At 35.8% G+C, this 21,884-nt stretch overlaps 1 protein-coding gene across 6 annotated transcripts in view; it reads left to right on the top strand.

Moving 5' to 3' along the window:
- The window catches only part of LOC136855906 (inositol-tetrakisphosphate 1-kinase-like), a 146,590-nt gene that overhangs the window by 78,739 nt on the left and 45,967 nt on the right, over positions 1–21,884 (top strand). For 4 of the 6 annotated variants that reach the window (XM_067133365.1, XM_067133359.1, XM_067133394.1 and 1 more), the window contains 2 exons: positions 13,031–13,063; positions 18,794–18,920. In XM_067133365.1, the coding sequence (XP_066989466.1) occupies positions 13,031–13,063; positions 18,794–18,920 (160 nt within the window). The remainder of the gene's footprint in view (positions 1–13,030; positions 13,064–18,793; positions 18,921–21,884) is intronic. The other 2 variants (XM_067133386.1, XM_067133376.1) reach the window with 1 other exon arrangement.

The raw sequence follows: 21,884 nt of genomic DNA, 5'->3' as shown, positions 1-21,884 counted from the left end.
GTACGCACACTCTTTATTTGCTGGTGCCGGTGACCTTGCTAGAGTTTTTGTTTTGTGTTGTCAGATTTATGATTTTTTATTTATATCTTACAGTATTCTCATCATTTTTCTATATTTTCTCACTTCTTATTTTTACAACCCAAAAGATAAATGCAATCATGTATGTACATACGCACTTGTGCACTGGCGTTGGTGAACTTGCTAGAGCGTGTTTGATTTTGTGTTTTACAAGCATGGATTTTCCACATTTCATTAAAGGATATAATGTATACACTACTGTATTGTAACTTGTAATGAAATACATCAAGCACAAAGAAAAAAAGAGATATAGTGGACCCCCACTTTTAAGTGCTTCACTTTTTCACGCTTCACTCTGTTGTGGATTTTTATGGAACATATCTTTCAATTTTATGCAGGAACTTTCACCAATTTGCGAATTTTTTCATACAGCAATATTCATTAATTACTGTATTTTCATTTTATTGTCATGACTAAATACATTATTATGATAAAAAATTATTTACTAATTTTCAAATAGGCAGTCCCTGGTTATCAGTGGGGGTTCTGTTCTGACAGCATGATAAGCGAAAACTGCCAATAACTGAAAATCTGTGATTTTAGGCTCTTTTACGGCAATTTTCAGCACTTCCCCTTTATGTTTCTAGTTCAAGTGCCATTTTACAAAAAAACTTTCTTGGTCTACCCACTGACTCAGCTATGATGTCTTTTGACTCCTGAGAAAGGACTTTAGACCTTCCAAGATTCTCACTCTTTTTGCAATGACAGTCATAGGGATTTTTGTTCCAGCTTCTTTTAACAAAGTATTCATCTCTTTTAATGTATTTAGCTATCCAGGAACATGAAATGAAAGATGCACCAGCATCCCTGGCCTCTCTGAAGGTTATAGTCCAGATTCGGTCAACCCATCTGATTTTCTCCAAGTCGTTAGCCATGGCTGTATCTAACTCTGTCACTCAGTCTGAAAATACAAGAAATATAAAATGAAAAATAGCTTCGTAGAAACTTAAAATAATGTACTTGGAGATAGGCTATAGCAGAAAACTTCATAACTTTCGATTTGTTCTGTGGAGGGGGGCTCTAATTTCGAAACACCTGGTAGTTTTGCGAAGGCGTGACATTCAGACTTATACTGAAGAGAGTAGTAGGGATTCAGGGGAAGAAATGAAATGGGCATGAGAGAACAAAGGTTTTGTGAAGGCAGTTGTTGTGAAGAGGAAAATCGTGGGTCAGCCATGACAAACAACAACCCTTACCCCCTCCAGCCTGTGAGTGTGTTTACCCCGGAAAAACAGTTGTCCCAGGCCGAGATCTCGCTTGCCTCTACATCCCAGCCGTCGACCTTTCACCCCTCTATCTCTCTCTCAACCGTCGACCTCTCATCCCTCTCTCTATCAGCCATCGACCTCACGCACGTCTACTTCCCAACTTCTTTTCTTTTTATGAACTGGAGACCCACGTAAAAAAGACTTTGTTTGGGAATGACTCAGACTACAAGCTTGATTTTGACGAGTCAGACAGGAGCGACGAGTCTGATGTCGGTTTACCGAGCAGGTCTGATTGGGAGGATGAATCTTCCGATGATGGGCGGGGGGGACCATCTCTCCCTACCTGTTACTGTTGGACGAGGAAGGATTGTTGGGCGTCGTGTGAGGCAACAGGCAAGGTGCATCCGACCCGGACGGCATGGCGGAAGGGGTAGGGCCATAACTGAACGTGCTCATGAGTCAGTTGAGGAGCAAGACAGGAGAGCTGGTTGGGCCACTGACCCCTCTCCTCCCATGGCATTGCCTTTCACAGAAACTCTGGGGTTACAGGGAGATTTTATTTACCTGTCTTCTGCGCTGGATTTTATCCAGCTGTTTTTCCGCTAGATTTTTGTTTGTTTTCCTGGAACAGCAAACAAATATCTATGCGGAACAATGGTTTGCAGGTATGCCAAATTCTTGCTGTAATTCATGGTTGGGAGTGAATGCGAAGGATGTTGCACAGTATCTGGGCCTCGTTGTTCTTATGGGGGGTCATTCGTAAACCATTGTTGCGCGACTGTTGGTCTACAAATGAATGTCTGCATACGCCGATCTTCATAAAAAGAAAGTAATGTCGGAGGTTTCTTAAGATAGGTACGTTTTTTCACGCTTGCAATAATGCCGAGATCGTACCGTCCTTGAATACTTCCAATCGAGGTTCAGGGATGTGTATACTCCTTCGCAGGATCTGTCAATTGATGAAGGGATGCTGCCATGGAAGGGGAAGCTTAGGTTCAAAGTGTATAATCCTGCCAAGTCGACTAAATATGGAATAAAAATGTACATCATTGCTGAAGCTGGCACAGGCTAAGTTTCATATTTTGAGGCCTACAGCGATTCATAATGCCGAGGTCGAGCCCCACGATCGTCATTAGAAGGGCACCCATGAAAGATTGCAATTGCATTGCCCAAAGGCAATCACTCATTACAACAATTTCATGGGTGGTGTGGATCATTTTGATCAGGTGATCCAATATTACCAGTTCATGAGGCTTACCAGCAAGTGGACAAGTTCATCATGTACTTGTTCCAGATGGCACTCTTCAACGCCTTTGCTTTGTACTGGAAATGACTCTCTGGAGAGGAAGAAGATGAGCATCAAGTTGTTCGCTGTGCACTTTGCACAGCAGCGGATAGAATATGACCTTGATAAGTGGCCCTACAAGGACGAAGATACTGTGTATGCAGGCCAACACGAGGCTCCTTCCTCTCCGTTGGCCAGCACCTCTGGTGGCACACCTGACCCTTTTGCAACACAGAGATGACGGTGACAACGGCAGACATCTACATCAGCCCCACCTGCAAGACGTCCCTGTATAACTGATCCGAGTGTCAGGTATAGCACGAATGTGTCGCACAAACCACAATTTGTCAGGACTGAGCAGCGTAAGAGGAGGTGTTGGTGCTGGTCAAGGGGCATCCGAAAAGACACTAGGTGCTTCTGCATTGCCTGCAAGGTGCACCTGTGCAAGGAGGTAGCTCTTCGTTGGGTGAGTCGGTAGAGCTGTGGACTGGTACTCGCTAGACCGGAGTTCGATTTCCCGGCCGGCTGATGAAGAGTTAGAGGAATTTATTTCTGGTGATAGAAATTCATTTCTCGCTATAATGTGGTTTGGATTCCACAATAAGCTGTAGGTCCTGTTGCTAAGTAACCAAATGGTTCTTAGCCACGTAAAATAAGTCAAATCCTTCGGGCCAGCCCTAGGAAAGCTGTTAATCAGCTCAGTGGTCTGGTTAAACTAAGGTATACTTAACTTGTGCAAGGAGGTCTGCTTCCGGACATATCTCTGAAGGAGCAGCGGCCACCTTCTCCCCCGCCACCAGCTGGCCAGTAGCTGTCCTGGCCTTGCTACCTGTCTATCAGCTTCAACAGGGGACATGCAACATCGTGACAGGTAGCAAGAAATACATCCCTCCCTAGCAGTCCAAGAGAAGCGACAGGGAGTAAGTACCCGACTATAAATTCTCAAATGAATGGTTGTGTATGTGTGTGTGTGTGTGTTCATTTCATGTTTCAATTTTTCACTATTCTTTTCCAAATATTTTTTTGCATGTTCAATGTCATTGTTTGTTTGTGTCTTGTTTTATTTATAATTGCAATGTCCATCTTTCATATTTATCTGTAAGGCAGTTCTTTATATTTCCATCTTTTATATTTATCTGTAAGACAGTTGTGTAAATTGTCACATGCTAAACCTCTGAATGTAAAAATAGCAACGTTTCTTTTTCGTAAGAATTTACTTTTTTACGTATATTTCTGTCTTTCAACAACATTTCCATCTTTCAGCTTCAATTGCTCAATTTTTTCTGGGAACACTTATTGCTTTTACATGGGCTATTTATAGAAAATTTATTCAGCTTTCCATTGCAATATTCACTTTTTTCTTAGCGTCATTCAGTACCGAGTAATTACGAAAAATGTAAGCGTAAATATGAGCACTCGAGAACCCAGTCGAGTCGCGTAGTTCGGCCTAGGGTTGACGAGTGCGTGAATAATTTTTTGTACTTCTGTTTGTGCATCTGTAAATAACTTCAATGGGCATGTATTATGTATCATTCAAACAGCCATTCTTTGTACTTCATCATGCTGAATGGCAAAATGTAAAAATATCAACGTTTCTATATAAAAATCTTTAGCGAACAATTGACTTTGTGAAAAAACAAAACGTACGTCTTTGAGCTTCAATTGCTCAATTATTTACTGGGAATACCTATTGATTTTAGGTGTTCCTTGTTGGACGAGTCAGTAGAGTTCTCGGCTAGCACTCTGCTAGGCCTGAGTTTGAGTCTCCGGCCGACCATTGAAGAGTTAGAATTTATTTCTCCTGATAGAAATTCATTTCTCGGTATAATGTGGTTCGGATTCCACAATAAGCTGTAGGTCCCTTTGCTAGGTAACCAATTGGTTCTTAGCCACGTAAAATAAGTCTAATCCTTGGGCCAGGCCTAGGAGAGCTGTTACTCAGCTCAGTGGTCTGGTTAAACTAAGGTATACTTTACTTTTTATTGATTTTTAGGTAATATATATATATATATATATATATATATATATATATATATATATATATATATATATATATATATATATATATATATATAAATATATATATATATATATATATATATATATATATATATATATATATATATATATATATATATATATATATATATATATATATATATATATATATATATATATATATATATATATATATATATATATATATATATATATATATATATATATATATATATATATATATATATATATATATATATATATATATATATATATATATATATATACATATACTGTATAGGAAATTTATTCAGCTTTCCATTGCAGTTTTCACTTTTTTTCTAGCATTATTTATTACCGAGTACAGGTAGTGCTCGGGTTACGATGATTCGACGTACGATAATTCGCTTTTACGATGGGGTTAGCAATTAATATCAATACGACAATATTTTGAAAATGCGTATTTTTAAATTTTGCGGGCGACTGGCGCGAGGCAACAGCGTACAACCGGCAGCGTCACGATTATGCGATCGTTGGCGCGAGGCTGGAATAGGTACATTAATTCAATGAGCCGACCTCACTTGCTCTCGTTGTGTCGGAAGTCAAAATAGATCAGTGTTCGTTTGCAATTTTTGTGCGTTTGTAAATACTGGTAGTGCACGAGTGACGATAATATGTCATACGATAATTCGGGTTTACGATGGAGTTAGCAATTAATACCGGTACGACAGTATTTAGGAAATGTTTTTAAATTTCGAGCGGGCACAGGCAACAGGTATCAGGCAGCAAAAGAGACCAACTTCTTTTTCTCCATCTCTTTATTCCATCTTCTAGTTAAAAAAGTAAGAGAATGATAAAAGTGTTGTTAGTAACGTTATACTCTTGCGAAAATGCATACAACCATAAACAACCGAACGAGAAACTGTTGTTTAACTTGTTTTGCTAATAACTGAATCGGATAACAACTGTTTTGCTTGTATTTCAACCATCGTACGGTTAAACAATTACAGTACCGTAATGTTAAAAATGACGTTAACCACTGATATATTCTTACACTATACCCTTATCCGCTTTGGAGAAAAGATCGGCAAGGAAATATACTGTTACAGTAAATTTAAGCTGCAAGTTGTAGTTGAAGCTGAGAAAAGAATGTTCAAGCTGCTAATGATATAAATTATCGTGCATTGGCAACATGGATGAAACTCGACAGCAAATAAAATAAAAAAAGTATTTTAATCAAAACTACTGGGCATGAAAGAACATATATTACTGCTGTTTTCACGCCGATAAAAGATAAATACGAAAAGCTCGTAGTATGATGATGAAATCAAGAGAAAATAGCGAACTGAATCTTGATTTTTTTATACAAAACAAACAATCCCCCAAAAGGCAGATTTTTTTATACAAAACAAACAATCCCCCAAAAGGCCAGCCGCCAACATAATCTATTAACGAAAAAAATAGCTAAAATAATTTCACAACGAGGCCTTTTTAAGTTATATTTTGACTTAAAAACACTTCGTATAACGAAAAATATATATGTCCATTAGAAATAAAGTATCTAGAGATTCGTTTACGCTAACTAGAAGCAAGAAATGCCCTCTGTACGCATCATCGATTCCCATCGGAATTTATAATGCAAAAGCAATATAAGATTATTTATGATTGGATACAGTGAAGTAAAGCATAACTTTTTAAAAGATCCGTGGAGAAGATGCACATTCGTTATTTTGATGTTTGTATAATACGGTGTTATGTGAAAATAGATTACAATATAATGTAGGCTAGGCTACCGTATATGATATACAAAAGTGCAGGCTAGGCCTTGTTATTCAATTTCTCTTTATACTGACTTATCATGTCAATCTGCATTGAACCTGCAGAATTAGCTGACACTAATAATTACTATACCATATATGTATAAAGTATACTGTGTAGTGTAGGCTAGGCTACCATATACATAGATGGTACAGATTACCCAAGTGTAGGCTAGGCCATATTCGAGTTACGATTTTTTCAACAAACGATGGGTTTTTTGGAACCTAACCCCATCGTAAGTAGGGGAATACCTTAATTACAAAACACGTCAGCTTATATATATATGCGTTGAACGCCGTAGTTCATCCGGAATTTATGCATGCGTAGATCATTTTTTGTACGCCTATTTGTGCATCTGTAAATAACTTCACTGTGCATGTATTACATATCATTCGAATGGCCATTCTTTGTAGTTTATTGTGCTGAACAGCAAAATGTAAAAATATCAACATTTCTATATAATAATTGTTGCCGTATATTTTCTTAGAAAAAAAATTTTCCATAAAAACAATTGCTCCAATTTTATTCTAACCATACATATATCTTTCTTTTGTCGAATAGGAAATTTATTCAACTTTCTAATAACATTTATTTTTTTTCTATCTTTATTCCTTACTGAGATACGATACGAAACACCAACTTAAGTAGGTTGGAAAAACATGAAAATTGCACTCCGTAAAAAATTAGCATATTTTAATTGGTAACAGCTAATTAGCAAACATATTTATAACGAAATGAACATCTAGTTCAACACAGAAAGGTATCAATTGTTTCTTACGGGAGCTAATAACAGCTCCAGCTTCGTCCCACTTCGGACAAGATATTTCGACATAAAGGAGTGAATAATGTAACAGCTTGGAGCCTCTTGTGACGCGTCTATAAAGCAATTTCAGGTGCATGAATTGAGGATCGTGGTATCAAGGATGCTAATTCTTCTCCAAACAAGAATCTGGCCAGGTTCCAAGACGTGCCCAATTTTGGAAGAGACGTTTCCATATAACATTCTTATATCAAAAGACCTCTCACTTATCATTAACCCTTTAACGCCAACTGGACGTATTTTACGTCAACAAAAGTTGTCTGTCGGGTGCCAAGTGGACGTAAAATACGTCGACTACAAAAAGTTTTTTTTAAATATTCGCAGAAAAATACTTCTAGGCCTCATTTGCGAAAAATTTTAAATCGCGCCTTGAGGGATGCTGGGAGTTCATGGATCACGCTGTTGTTTTGTTTACAAGTGTGACCCAGCTGCGCATGCGTGAATTTCTTTCTTATCCCAAAAGAAAGCATCAGCTAACTCTGCTGAAAGTCTTGTAAGAGCCTGATGCCGTCTCTTCCAAACGTGTGTGTTCGTTGTCCATCAGAGTGGACAAGACAACAAGAGGCATCTTGTTTTCTTTCTCTAAAGGAACGCAATTTCAACCATACAATATTCCCGTCTGTTTCTCCCTAATCATTGTTGTCTTGATGTATGTACAATCACCACTACTTGCATTGCCATGCAAGCATTCTAATCATGTACTCATAATGTTCCAACGAATCTTCTTTATCAAACTGTGTGTATGTTTCTGTTTGTGAAGACGCATTAAACGCCTCGCCACTCCGATGGACGGCGAAACACGAACACACACGTGTTTGGAAGAGACAGCGTCAGGCTCTTACAATCTCAGAAATTCTCTAGTCACTTTGTCGTAATTTTTGCACAGTTTTCTGTTAGACGTTACATAAAGTTTTATATATGAAAATGTGCAGTTTCATGTAGAATACAAAAAAAAAAATAACTCATGGTTGCAGCTTTTATCATTTTTGACATATTTTCATATAAATCACGATAAGTGCCAAAATTTCAACCTTCGGTCAACTTTGACTCAACCAAAATGGTCGAAAATGCAATTGTAAGCTAAAACTTACATTCTAGTAATATTCAATCATTTACCTTCATTTTGTAAAAAACGAGAAGTCTCGAGCACAATATTTCGATTTATGGTGAATTTTTGAATGCTGAAAATCTTAGAAATTCTTTAGTCACTTTGTCGTAATTTTTTCACCATTTTATATTAGCCATTACATAACGTTTTATATATGAATATGTGTGCAATTTCATGTAGAATACAACAAAAAATAACTCATGGTTGTAGCTTTTGTCAGTTTTGAAATATTTTCATATAAATCACGATAAGTGCCGAAATTTCAACCTTCAGTTAACTTTGACTCGACCGAAATGGTCGAAAAATGCAATTGTAAGCTAAAACACTTACAGTCTAGTAATATTCAATCATTTACCTTCATTTTGCAACAAACGGGAAGTCTCTAGCACAATATTTCGATTTATGGTGAATTTTTGAAAAAAAATTTTTTTTTACATCCCCGCATTACAAATTCATGCATCATTTTGTGATAATATTTTCTCTGTGTTGCTTTGATCATTTTAAAATTTGTTATATACCATAATGATCGCAATTTAGTACACAATACAACGAAAAAAAGTAGCTCATTAGCTTTAACTGTTTTGCTCACAGCATGATTTGTATACAATTATATATGAAATTTTTTTTTTGCGGTCATATATTCCAATATTTATATATGATAATGATATTTTTTTCAATTTCTGATGGTTGCATACTAAACTTCAGGCAATGAGAAAAAAAGGAGCCAAAAATGAACTCTTAATCTTAAAAACTAAGCATGCTGTGATTTTTTAAAAAAACTTTTTTTCCGCTTTGGCGCTAACTCCCAAACCCCGCCAGCATACGGCAGACACTTTTGTAAATAGAGGCTCAGCGTTTAAGGGTTAATTGACTGCAAGGGATGAATCTTAGATCAAGATTATTACTTTACCACCATGGAGGATAATTTATGTAATTCCACTGGGCAACAATAATTGTACTTTGTATATTTGACTTCATAAATGGGATATGGTTATACATGTTGACCATCACTAATTCGGCATCATTGGGACCCCGGGGGTGCCGGATTAGCCATTTTGCCGGATTAGCCATTCATTAGGCTAGAATACACGAAACCCAGTAGCTAAGCACCTCATCTTAGAATTAAAATATCCCATAAATCAGCACAAGCTGGTTAATAAAGAAAAGACAATTATCAAATACAGGTAGTGCTTGAGTTACGATAATTCGACTTACAATATTTTGAGTTTACGATGGGGTTAGCAATTAATACCGATACGAAAATATTTAGGAAATATTTTTAGATTTCATGGCGCAGGCAGCGAGAGAGAGACCAACTTACAATAGACCAACTTCTTTTCCTCCATCTCTTTATTCCACCTGCTAGTTAAAAAAGTAAAAGAGAATGATAACAGTATTGTTAGTAATGTTATACTCTTGCGTAAATGCATACAGCCATGAACAACCGAACGGGAAACTTGTTTTGCTAATAATCGTATCGGATAACAACTGTTTTGCATGTATTTCAACCATCGTACGGTAATACACAATTACTGTAGTTATGTTACAAATGACGTTAAGTACTGTGCAATAGGACTGATATATTTTTTACACTATTCCCTTATTCGCTTTGGAGAAAAGATCGGCAGGGAAATATACTGCTACAGTAGCTTTAAGCTGCAAGTTGTCGCTGAAGCTGAGAAAACAATGTTCAAGCTGCTAATGACTATAAATTATCGTGCATCGGCAACATGGATGAAACTCGACCGTAAATAAAACTGGAAGAGCGTTAATATTTTAATCAAAGCTACTGGGCATGAAAGAATACAAATTACCACTGTTTTTCACGCCGATAAAAGATAAATACGTAAAGCTTGTATTATGGTGAAATCAAGAGAACATAGCGACCGGAATCTTGATTTTTTTTACACAAAACAAACGCCCCCAAAACAGCCAGCCGCGATTCCCGCGAACGTCATATAATAACGAAAAAATAGCTAAAATAATTTCACAATGAGACGTATTCAAGTTATATTTCGACTTAAAAACACTTCGTATAACAAAAAATATCCTTGTCCCAAATAAATAAAGTATCCATATTCATTTACACTAACTAGAAGCAAGAAAAGCACTTTGAACTTAGTTAAATGCGGTGAAATAAACACCGCGATGTTGATTCCCAAAACAAAACATTGATCGCAATTTATAATACAAAAGCAACATGAGAATATACGCAATTGGAAACAATGTAGTAAAGCATAACTTTTTAAAAGATCCAAGAAAAAGATGCGCATTCGTTATGTTGATGTTTGTATAATACTGTTAATATGTGAATAGAGTTCAGTATACTGTAGGCTAGGCTAGCAGTTTGTTGATGCAGCACACTGCGCCACCAAATCGAGCGAGTTAGCGCAGCGACCCGGGAAATTTGAAAATTAGTCCGTAAACATTAGAAATTACTCTAGCCGAAATTTGTGCTGGATTACTGATTGTTCCGGACTACTGATTGCCGGATTAGTGATGGTCAACCTGTACTAGGATTTTCTTAGCCAGTGACTAAGAGAAAAAAACTTGAAACATGAAAATGGAGCGTTTAAGATGACGGGAAAGAGAACTGGGAGTAACTGTCATCTTCAGACTTACTGCTGGAATAGATAATGGATTGATCAATTGCATTAGAAGCCCTGGGTCTGTTGAAATGGCAATTTCCCCAGCTGTTAGACAAAAGGGGAGAACAAAGGGGGACTGTGAGAGACTCCTGATGTGTGTGTTGCCTCTCTGGTGGGTGCTTTTAGACTTGCTCGAAGCTGGGGTCAGTGGTGTGGGTGCTTGCTTCAAATTCCTCCCCCAAACCGCTTGGCTTGGGTGTAGGTAGCATCTGAGAAATGACAAAAAATTTGCCATTACAAAGGTCATAGAAAAGTGAGCTTAAGGTACAATCTAGGTAAGGGTGGTCTTTGCAAAACCTATCGTGTCTGACATGCCTCGTAACTAAAATTCTTACCCCTTTTGACAGTTGGCTTTGGGAACAACAACAACTGCTTGCTTGCTTCCCTACCTAGTATACCCTCTTACTTTAACAAAGAGAAAGTATTTTATTTATATTTTGTTAAATCAAGGAAGGGAGATTGAATAGTTAATTTTTATAATAATACCTATAGTCAACCCCTGCTGTTCGTGGTCTTTCAGTTTGTGGCTTCACCGATTTGCGGATTTTTCTGTGGAACTTATCCCTGAATTATTTGCCAAAATGTCGGCAATTCGCGGACTTTTCCATTGAGAAATATTCACTAATTAGTGTATTTTGGTCTTATTTTCATGACTAGATAAGTTATTTTTTGGTAAAAATATGATTTACTAAGTTTCAGATATTAATATTAAACAGCATAATATCATAAAATGTACTTATGTATTTAAGTACATACTGTACTGTGCTGAAGTTGTGAATTCTAGTGCTTCCCTTGTTCTGTAAAACGAAAATGGGACAGCCCCAGTACTCTGAGAGAAAATTTTTGTTATTTTCATGACTAAATACATTTTTTATTACAAAAACATGATGTATTATTTTTCTTTTATTATTATTAAAGTAAAGAGCATAATATCCTAAAATGTATTTTTTCATTGTATATAAGTGCATACTGGACTTTTGAATTCCTGGTGTTTTTCCCAGTGTTTTCCCTGTTCTGTAAAAAGAAAATGGGACAGCCTCAATACTCTGAGAGAAATGGCTCTGATTGAATGTAAGGGGGACTTGAGTTTAGTTTTCACAGTTAGCTTTAAGCCATGTATTTTTAAGGGTAATGTTGTAAGATGACTTTGAAATGATATTAAAGTAATTTGGGATGATAGTTTAAGGTGTATTTGGTGTAGGATGATAGTGTATGGTATACATTTGGTGTGTGAGCCATTAAATGGGAAGTTATAAATGTTTTTACAGGTAGTCTTTGGTGTCTGACCTGTTTAAGTATGCAGTTATGTGTTTTTAGGGGCATTTCAAGTATTCGCGGATTTTAGCTATTCACAGGGGGTTGTGGTACTTATCCCCAGTCTGTGCAGAATTGAGAAAATGATTGACTGGTAACTGTTGTTCCAGGTTGGACATTCATCACGAGACTTATTTTTCTGTACATTAGATAAGACTTGAGTTTGGGACAAGCTTTTATGGAAAAGTTAGTTTTGTGTTTTGAAATCTGTTCATTGCAGGTTCAGTCTCTAGTGACTCTAATTTCTGTTATATGTAGTTGAAATTCATTGTCAGCTTCAAGCTACCTGTTTTTGATTGTGATCATGTTATGCCTTTAAATGTCCCTTTCTGTAATAGTTAAGAAAGTCTTTATAGTACCTGGGAAAATGTTACATGCTGTATGCTCATTATCAAATTAAATTGTGTTCTTTTTCAGTGTACTGTTTTTGTGTTGATATTTTTAGTGAAATCGAAGAAAGTGACATTACTCCAACAATACAACTGGAAATTTTGTACAGAATAAACTTACTAACTTATTTGTAAATATTGTACAGTACAGTACATTTCTGTCACAGTGTTGCATGCTTCATATTAATGCTTTATACTGTAATACTTTTGAACCTTAGTTACTAAATTAGTTGTTAAGATAAAAAATGCATTGATAACATTAGAAGCTTAGTAAGCATGATAATGTGTTATACTGTAATGGCTGCTATTTATGTGTTGTAAGAAACACAGCTTGTTTTAGTGTTTATTTTTCTTTTCTTTTCAGTTGATGGTTGCTTTGGTATTAACACGTTTACAGGTACCTGAATGTAAAGTACTGTACTTTACAGTGCAGTACTGCCTCTATGGTATATGTTATGTATTGTATGTTGAGAATTCATTTTGGTGGTGGGGTACAATATTTTTAAGTAATGTATCTTTGTAAAATATAAAGTGTACATAGCTTTAGTTTATTATTCTGAGAGAAAAGGATTTATTAAGAGCAGACCATCTTTTTAATAATCGGTCAGTTCCAAAAAAATTTATTGTATCTGTTATAGCATAAGATTTATATTATATGCCTTTCTAAAAACTTTAACATATTGTAATTGAATAATCATTCCTGAAAAGAAGTATCGGTTGATTTATAATGCAGCAGTACATCTTAATTAAATTTTCTATAAACTGGAAAACCTGGAAAAGATGTAAAATGGTCAAAGTATCTGGTAGATGAAAATGAAAAAATTAAAGTTAAAAGAAAGATAAACTAGAACAATTAAGGTGGTATTGTGAAAATCTGAATGAGAGTAATGAACAGATTGGAAGCCACTGGTATGGTAGAGGGACGGGTAGAAACTTATAACAGTTGAAGCAAAATGGGCCCTTGAGGTGATGAAAAATAAAAAACCCCAAAAACCATCAGAAGTAACAAATCTATTCAGAAAAAATGCAGCAGTACTTATTAGTAAGCGGCTGCGATCACAATGGAAGAAGACAGGTCAATCCAGGTCACACCACATGACCCAGGTACTGTATAACATTAGGGTTTTGTTTTCTTGAGACAGTTCAATAACAGCTGAAGAGAGGTAAGCGCAGATTACTCCATATACGAGAGCGTAGGTTCATAGGCTAGGAAAAATACCAATTTAATTTTAATTTGGTATATTTCTGTATCCTTGAAAAGCTGAAAATGGGCTAGGTATGTACAGACGAAAATGGAGCAATTCAAGTTGAAGAGGAAGAGACAATAGAATAATTGTGGCTTTCCAGTATTTTGAAAATCTGAATGAGTATCAAGAGCAGACTGGAGGACATTGGTGTGGTTGGGGGATGATGAAAAATGAAAAATCCCAATACTGTTAGGATAAATGTTGCGTAACGTATTTGGAGAGATGGTTGTTGGTGAGCTAACCAAAATTTATGAAAACTAATAAAGGAAAAGATAGCATCTGGAGAGTGGGAAAAGAGCACAGCTAATAATATATAAGGGAAAATAGAAAGGACTACAATATTAAATGACAATGGAATGAGATTGCTCAGCCATGGGTTGAAATTATTGGGGAAGGTGCTGGGGTAAAGGCTGAGAAAAATCTTTAAAGTGAATAGTAGTTATTAGAGCTTCATGTCTCAGAAGTCAACAACAAAAGCAGTCTCAATAGTAAGGCAGTTACAGGAAAAATACCTTACAAAGAGGAAAAGATTATATCGCTTAGTTATTTTTGGGTCTTAGATTGCTATTACAAAGGCAGAGGGTACCAGAAAGACTTGAAGTACTGTAGTGGTGTTGCTGCATCATAGCACAAGCTGTAATGACATTGGTAGGTATATTGGAATAATCAAGAGATAAGTGTTGTCTATCAAGTGTTAGTGCTGAGCCCTTTGCTGTTTATGATAGCGTTGGAGGAAAGTACAAAAATAAGTGACTCAACAGTGCATAAACTTAGGCACCTGGGAGCTGCTATATGCAGATGACCTATTGTTAACAGTAGAATCAGTTGAAAGGTGGTAGAAATATTTGATGGAAAAGTGAACTAAAGAGGAGAGGAGTGAAAATTAATGTAAGGAAAGCAAAATTCATGGTGACTGCAAAGGATTCAAAGAAAATGTTTTGCAAGAAAAGTAGCTGTGTCAGTGTTGTGGAAAAGTATTAAGGCTAACTGCAGTGCTGTGTAACATTTTATTTCACAACAGATACTGAGGATTGCAAAATATTCTTGAAGTAAGAGATTTTCAATGCCAGAAATTTGTAAGACCAAATGGGGCACACTGGACTGTAAAGCAGGTACTGAGGACAGTGAGAAAGAGTAGCAACAGCTTGGATGAAATGGAATATCCAATCAGTGATTAGTGCAAAGGCTTCTGGTATATGTATAAGACCTCTACTACTAATCTGCAGAAACATGGTTACTGACAAAGAAAATAGAGGAAACTTTAAAATGCTTTTATGGAGTTTCATGGATAGGGGCCTCAAAAAGACTTATTAGCTCATCCAAGGTGTCGATGTACTAAAGTTAATATTCACAGTGCATTGGGAAGATCAAATTACAGATGTGTTAGTGGCAGGGAGACTGCTGTCTAGCAACTGGAAAAATAGATTGAGGTCTGAGAGATTGGATTATTTTTTATATGTAATAAAGAAAAGATGATTAACAGTTAATCAGAGAAGCAGTAGATATATCATAATTGTAGATCATCATGGAAAAAGGGCACAGGTAAAGACCTTCACCAGATGGGAATTCAGGCTGTAATTGCTTTAAACAGAAAAAAGGGAGAGACTATACCCTTTATGACATTTTTTCTAAGGCCATAAAGGGAAAACTGATGTGAAATACAGAATATATTTTTTACCATGGCTTCAACATAGGGATAGGTTTCAGTAAAATATGAATCATATGACTTGATATTCATTCTGATTAGTATCAGGTAGGTAGTATTGGTTTGAAGGATATTAGTTTTGGGGCTTAGTTTGTCAGTTATAAACTGCAAAGTCCAAACATGATATATCAAGTCTTTCATGAACTGAGTCATGTCATCTGCATTTTTGCTTAGAAGTTATATGTTTTTCCAAATGTACCTCTGTATGTCTTACTCTAGTAACAGAAATGTATTTAGCATGCACTTTAATATGAGTTTGCAAGTGAACACAGCTACTTCTGTGTATGTAGTATACTGTGTACTGTATTTTATGGTATCAAAGACGCTGTGGGCTCAAACACGCATCCCTTTTTTGACTTGAAATTTTGAAAAAAAAAATATATAAATAGTGACATACAGATCCTGTTAATCACTTACAGTCTGCGTTTTTCTTTTTCTTGTACGTAGATACGGTAAGTTTACAGCCAGAGTTTAGACATAGACACTGCCTTCAGGTGGGTACCCATAGTCAAACTGTACCCATTAATTTGTTCCAGTTCCATAAGTCAGTGTTTGGCCCCACTGTGTTTGTACCTTTACAGTACTGGAGTTTCTGTGTTATAATCAAATATAATAATTTGTGGGTTTAGAATAAAAACACTATATTTTGAGTTGGTGACATTGCCATGGCTTTGCTTTGGTTATCGTGCTACTAGTATTTGCTTGCTTGATGAGTTTAAGTGCTGCAACTTCAGCTGATGCATCATATTGATAATTGTAGATTTTCATTTCATTTTAAAAATAATTTGTTTTTCCAAGTTCGTTGATTTTAATATTTAGTAATCTTTTCTGAAGTTAATATATGAGCTGACTGAAAAACTTGAACAGATCACCAAGTAATGTAAACAGTATAAACTGCAAGCTGTGTTTCTTTGGAAATTTCCTTCACCAACACCATCTGTGTTTGCATATGGATGGGGTACAGATAGTGCAATATGTTTAGGTTTTGATAATATTAGATACAGGCATATGTCATTTTTTAAATCTCAGACAAAGGAATGATATATGAAATATACAGTAATTACTGCATAACTTTTTTTTATAGTTATTGAACAACCCAGTTTCAAAAGCCAAACTGAACACAATAAAAAAATTAAATTAGGAAAATACAAATACTGCCTATACATAATAAAGGAAAAACATTTGTCTGTTTATGCTCATACAGTGTACTTCATTTTAACACATCTGGAAACAGCAAAACTTTTATGGTACTTAGCAAAAAGATGGCAGTGTTCTGTGTATTCTTCAAAATTTCTGAAACCCTTTTTACAGATCCAAATTTTTGTTTTATGGTCTTATAATGTTCTTTAACCCATAAGGGACGGGCTAGTTATATATCATGCAACCCTCCAGACCAGGCAAACTTTAAGGTTGGCCAGTTTAAGAAAAAAATGCTTCAATGGAAAGCGGAAGATATGCAAATGCACATGGTGTAAGAAAAAAAAATTCTAAAAAATTTTCCATACCCTCCACAGGAAGTTGAGTGACTATTTACAACCCTGTGTGGGGCCTCTTTTACAAAACACTCGTAAATTTTACTAAGTTATACATGTTTTTTCTAATAATTTATTTTATTTTATTTTGTAAAGTTATAATTACAGCTCATACAATATCAGATAAGAACTAAATTCAGTAACAAATTCTGAGTATATTTGTTGTAAAATATTTACGTAAATTTTCTGAGATTGGGAGATACAATAACTTCTTTGGAGGGATACCTGTTTTTTTTAATATTTCTTTGCAAAATTACAATTATAACTGACATCATATCATAAAAGATCAGAACTAAAACCAATAGGAATCCCTGGGTATATTTATGAGCAAATAAATAAAAAGATGTAATGGGAGGGAGAGGAGCAAGACATTCCCCCTTCAAGTTAAGAACGGTACTAATCTACCCTAGATGCCCACGATTGAGCTGAGCTGAATTCTTTAGTTGCCACTATTCATTTGTGGGCTACTGAAGTGATGGAAACTCTTTCCTGCTCGATACAGCCAAATTGTATGGTGCTTAATATTCATACTCCTCAGAGGGGATCCGTCCACCACCCAAAACCTGTTTTAGATCCTCTCATGAGGGGATCCGTCCATTAAGGGTTAATATTAAGTTTTATGTTTGGAACTGTGGAAACCAATTGTTACCTTTTCTTGGTGTTGCTTACTGAAAGCTACATATTTCATCATAAACATCTGAACACTACCAAAACAAATGGTTAATGAGTGTTTTATTGTGATTGTCTTGCTAGGCTATAGTACAATTTACTGTAAAACCCTTTTAACAATGTTCCTAAGTCAGAGGTCATTTGAGTAGAGTGAAAATAACAGTACATTGACATACATGAATAGTTTACTATAGCCTGTTGACTCTTCTATGATAATCTGCTGAGATGAGAATGAATCTTTGTGACTAGGCTACATAAGTTTTTACTGTTTTTATGATACTTTTGTTTATTTACTATTTTTTAGTATAATTGTACACTTTAATCAGGGTTCACATACAGTAATTCTGATAACTGTTTAGCAAAAGATAACCTTCTGGGGTTAGGATAGGCGTTTAAAAACTTAATTTTTGGCATCCTGCATGCATTGTACATTTCTGAGACTTAATTTTAGAAGAAATAGCGTCTTTGACACCACAAAATATGGTAATTTACAGTCCTGATAATAGTTGCAAAAATTCATCGTAATTCATAATTTTATCATGGGAAAATTGTATTGCAAATACCTATATATTTTTGTGTTTACCCCAGATTAAATTGCTCAGTTTGGCAGCATAATTTTTTGTTGATAAAAAAATTCATAATTCATGATTTTATCTTGGGAAAATTGTATTGAATATACAGTACATTTTCTTGTTTGCACTAGATTAAAAAGCTCAGTTTGGCAATACAGTTTTTTATGTTTCTGGTTTTTGCATGGCATCCTGTACTGTTGATAAAATTTTTTTGTAGATGCAATACCCAGTTGTTGTAGGGTAGCTGATTGAGGCACATTCCTCATTGGTTAAGAAGCTTAAAAATGTAACATAGTATTTATAATTGATATGCATAATTTGAAAAGCACTGAATAATGAGATATTACTTTTCTCACTGTGGTTGGATTGATCACTTTAGACTTATTTATTCATATTTAACAGAGCGGGAGACGGTCCACTTCAACTCCCATCATGTTTCAAAAGCTGATTCTCAGTCACCACTTAATCAACTGGATCCAGTTGATAAAGCAGAAGATCTTCCCAAGGCTGACCCAGCAGTTTTCAATCGGTTTGTTTCATAATTTTTCTGTTTTGATTTTAACTTGTATGGTACAGGCAGTCCCTGGTTATTGGCAGGGGTTCTGTTCCAACGGCGTGACAATAAGCAAAAATTGCTGATAACTGAAAATTGGCGATTTTTAGTGCTTTTTCGGCAATTTTCGGTTATCAGCACCTCTGTTAGGCATGTATCGGTGCTGATACGTGATTATTGGCACCGATACGTGATTATTGGCGCCGATAAGTGGATATTGGCACCGAAAATCACCGATTTTCATTGCTAGACAAGCGCTTAAAAACCGAATCGCTGATAACCGAGCCTGCTGATAACCCAGGACTGCCTGTACTACTTTATGACGAGAAACTCCATATCCAGACAAGTGTGTTAGTTTTCATTCTCTGGTTAAACCATTACCTTACATAGCCATACACATACAGAAGTGACGACCATGTGGCATATTAACCCTTAAACGCCTACTGGACGTATCATACGTCGACTAAAATTGTCCGTTGGGTGCCAAGTGGACGTACCGTACGTCGACTACAAAAAATTTCAACCTTCGGTCAACTTCGACTCGACCGAAATGGTCGAAAAATGCAATTGTAAGCTAAAACTCTTACATTCTAGTAATATTCAATCATTTAGTAATATTCAATCATTTACCTTCATTTTGCAACAAATTGGAAGTCTCTAGCACAATATTTCGATTTATGGTGAATTTAAAAAAAAAACTTTTTCCTTACGTCCGCGTGGTAACTGTGCCGAAAATTTCAGAAATTCTTTCGTAATTTTGTCGTAATTTTTGCGCTGTTTTATATTAGCCGTTACGTAAAGTTTTATATATGAAAATGTGCGCAATTTCATGTAGAATACAACAGAAAATAACTCATGGTTCTAGCTTTTATCAGTTTTTAAATATTTTCATATAAATCACGATAACTGCCAAAATTTCAACCTTCGGTCAACTTGAACTCAACCAAAATGGTAAAAAAATGCAATTATAAGCTAAAACTCTTACATTCTAGTAATATTCAATCATGTACCTTCATTTGGCAACAAACTGGAAGCCTCTAGCACAATATTTCGATTTATGGTGAATTTCTGAAAAAAAAAACTTTCCTTACGTCTGCGATGGTAACTCAGGCCGAACATCTCTGAAATTCTTTATCACGTTGTCGTAATGTTTGCATCGCTTTACATTAGTCGTTACATAAACTTTTTATATATGAAAATGTGTGCAATTTCATGTAGAATACAACAGAAAATAATTCATGGTTGTAGCTTTTATCACTTTTGAAATATTTTCACATAAATCACGATAACTGCCAAAATTTCAACCTTGGTCAACTTTAACTCGACCGAAATGGTCGAAAAAACGCAATTGTAAGCTAAAACTCTTACATTCTAGTAATATTCAATCATTAACCTTTATTTTGCAATAAATTGGGAGTCTCTAGCACAATATTTCGATTTAACCAATCACAAAGCTTGTACCTCACAGGCTTTGCATACACTATAGAGAGGGCGCGTAGTGTTTTTTTTCTCTCTCTCTCCGACGTGAGAGAGAGAATGACTGCATAAGATTTTTCTAACAAATTTGTGGGAGATGACGACTAACTACGTTTGTATGATGTATAAATGACTTACCTAATAAGTGCTAATTTTCAAATAGTAATAAGATTAAATAATAATACAGTAATACAGTATACTGAAATTACAACATTTATGCATTTTCAAAGCAGACTAAGGACAGAAGATCAGTTTCTCCTTCCTTCTCTCTCTCTCTCTCTCTCTCTCTCTCTCTCTCTCTCTCTCTCTCTCTCTCTCTCTCTCTCTCTCTCTCTCTCTCTCTCTCTCTCTCTCTCTCTCTCTCTCTCTCTCAAATGGATAGATATATTATAAATAGATACTCCAAAAGATAGAATTCATGGATAGATCTCATAAAAGATACTAAGCTAATTTGAATCTCTAATTTACCTATGTGTGTGTGTGTGTGTGTTCATGGTGCTTTAAAAATGCTTAGTAAAAGTAGTAGCCTACATCTTTGGAAGGCAAAGAAAAAAACAATTTTTGTTGTCAGTCGCAGTAAAGAGAAATGGCTTAACATTCCTTGAGAGATTAAAGAGATAAACTCTCTCTCTCTCTCTCTCTCTCTCTCTCTCTCTCTCTCTCTCTCTCTCTCTCTCTCTCTCTCTCTCTCTCTCTCTCTCTCTCTCTCTGGTTGGAAAATGGTACTAGTGTTTAAGATGACTTTGAAAAGATATTATTACAATTTCAAAGATTAATACAGTAGCAATAGGATAATAACTTAAGCTATATTTGATGTAGGGTGATACTTAAAGTAAAAATGGGAGAGCAATGTTGTTCTGTGAAGTTCCAAGTCTTTTTCTGGTGGATAAGTGGTGAGGCAATCTCTCTCGCTCTCTCTCTCTCTCTGGCTTCAAAACAGTAGAATGGTAAAATTTTGGAGGTTTTTTTATGAAAGACTCAATAAAAATGCAGGTTATGTCATTTTCAAGATACCCAAAGGATACTCAAAGGATTAAAAGTAAGGTTTTCTTACGATTTTCGACGATTTTTCTGGTTTACGATGATTTTCGGCTTATGACGGGTCGTCAGAACGGAACCCCCGTCGTAAACCGGAGACTGCCTGTATATTTATTGTAAAATATTTACGACACATCCTTGGATGGGAATGGTGGACAACATTCCCCTCTGACATCTCAAGGCAGACTGATCCCTCTCTCCTGTACTGATCAGTTATTATAGTTGCCATAAGAGTTGCCATGAGTCATTTATTGCCCACGGAAGTAATCTGAACTCTTTTCCCGCAAAATTTGTTCAAACTGTATGGCATGAAATGTAGACCATCAGGGGACGATACCCGGAATTTACCCTAAAGCTGTAAGTAGTCATCATTTGATGATGCCCACTCTCAAAGGGTTAAAAATTTTCCAAAAAATTTGCTTAGCT

This window comes from Macrobrachium rosenbergii, chromosome 3 (assembly GCF_040412425.1).
Source record: "Macrobrachium rosenbergii isolate ZJJX-2024 chromosome 3, ASM4041242v1, whole genome shotgun sequence".
NCBI classification, from domain to species: Eukaryota; Metazoa; Arthropoda; class Malacostraca; order Decapoda; family Palaemonidae; genus Macrobrachium; species Macrobrachium rosenbergii.
Note: the sequence above shows the minus strand (reverse complement) of the source record. Positions and strands in the feature narration are given on the sequence as shown.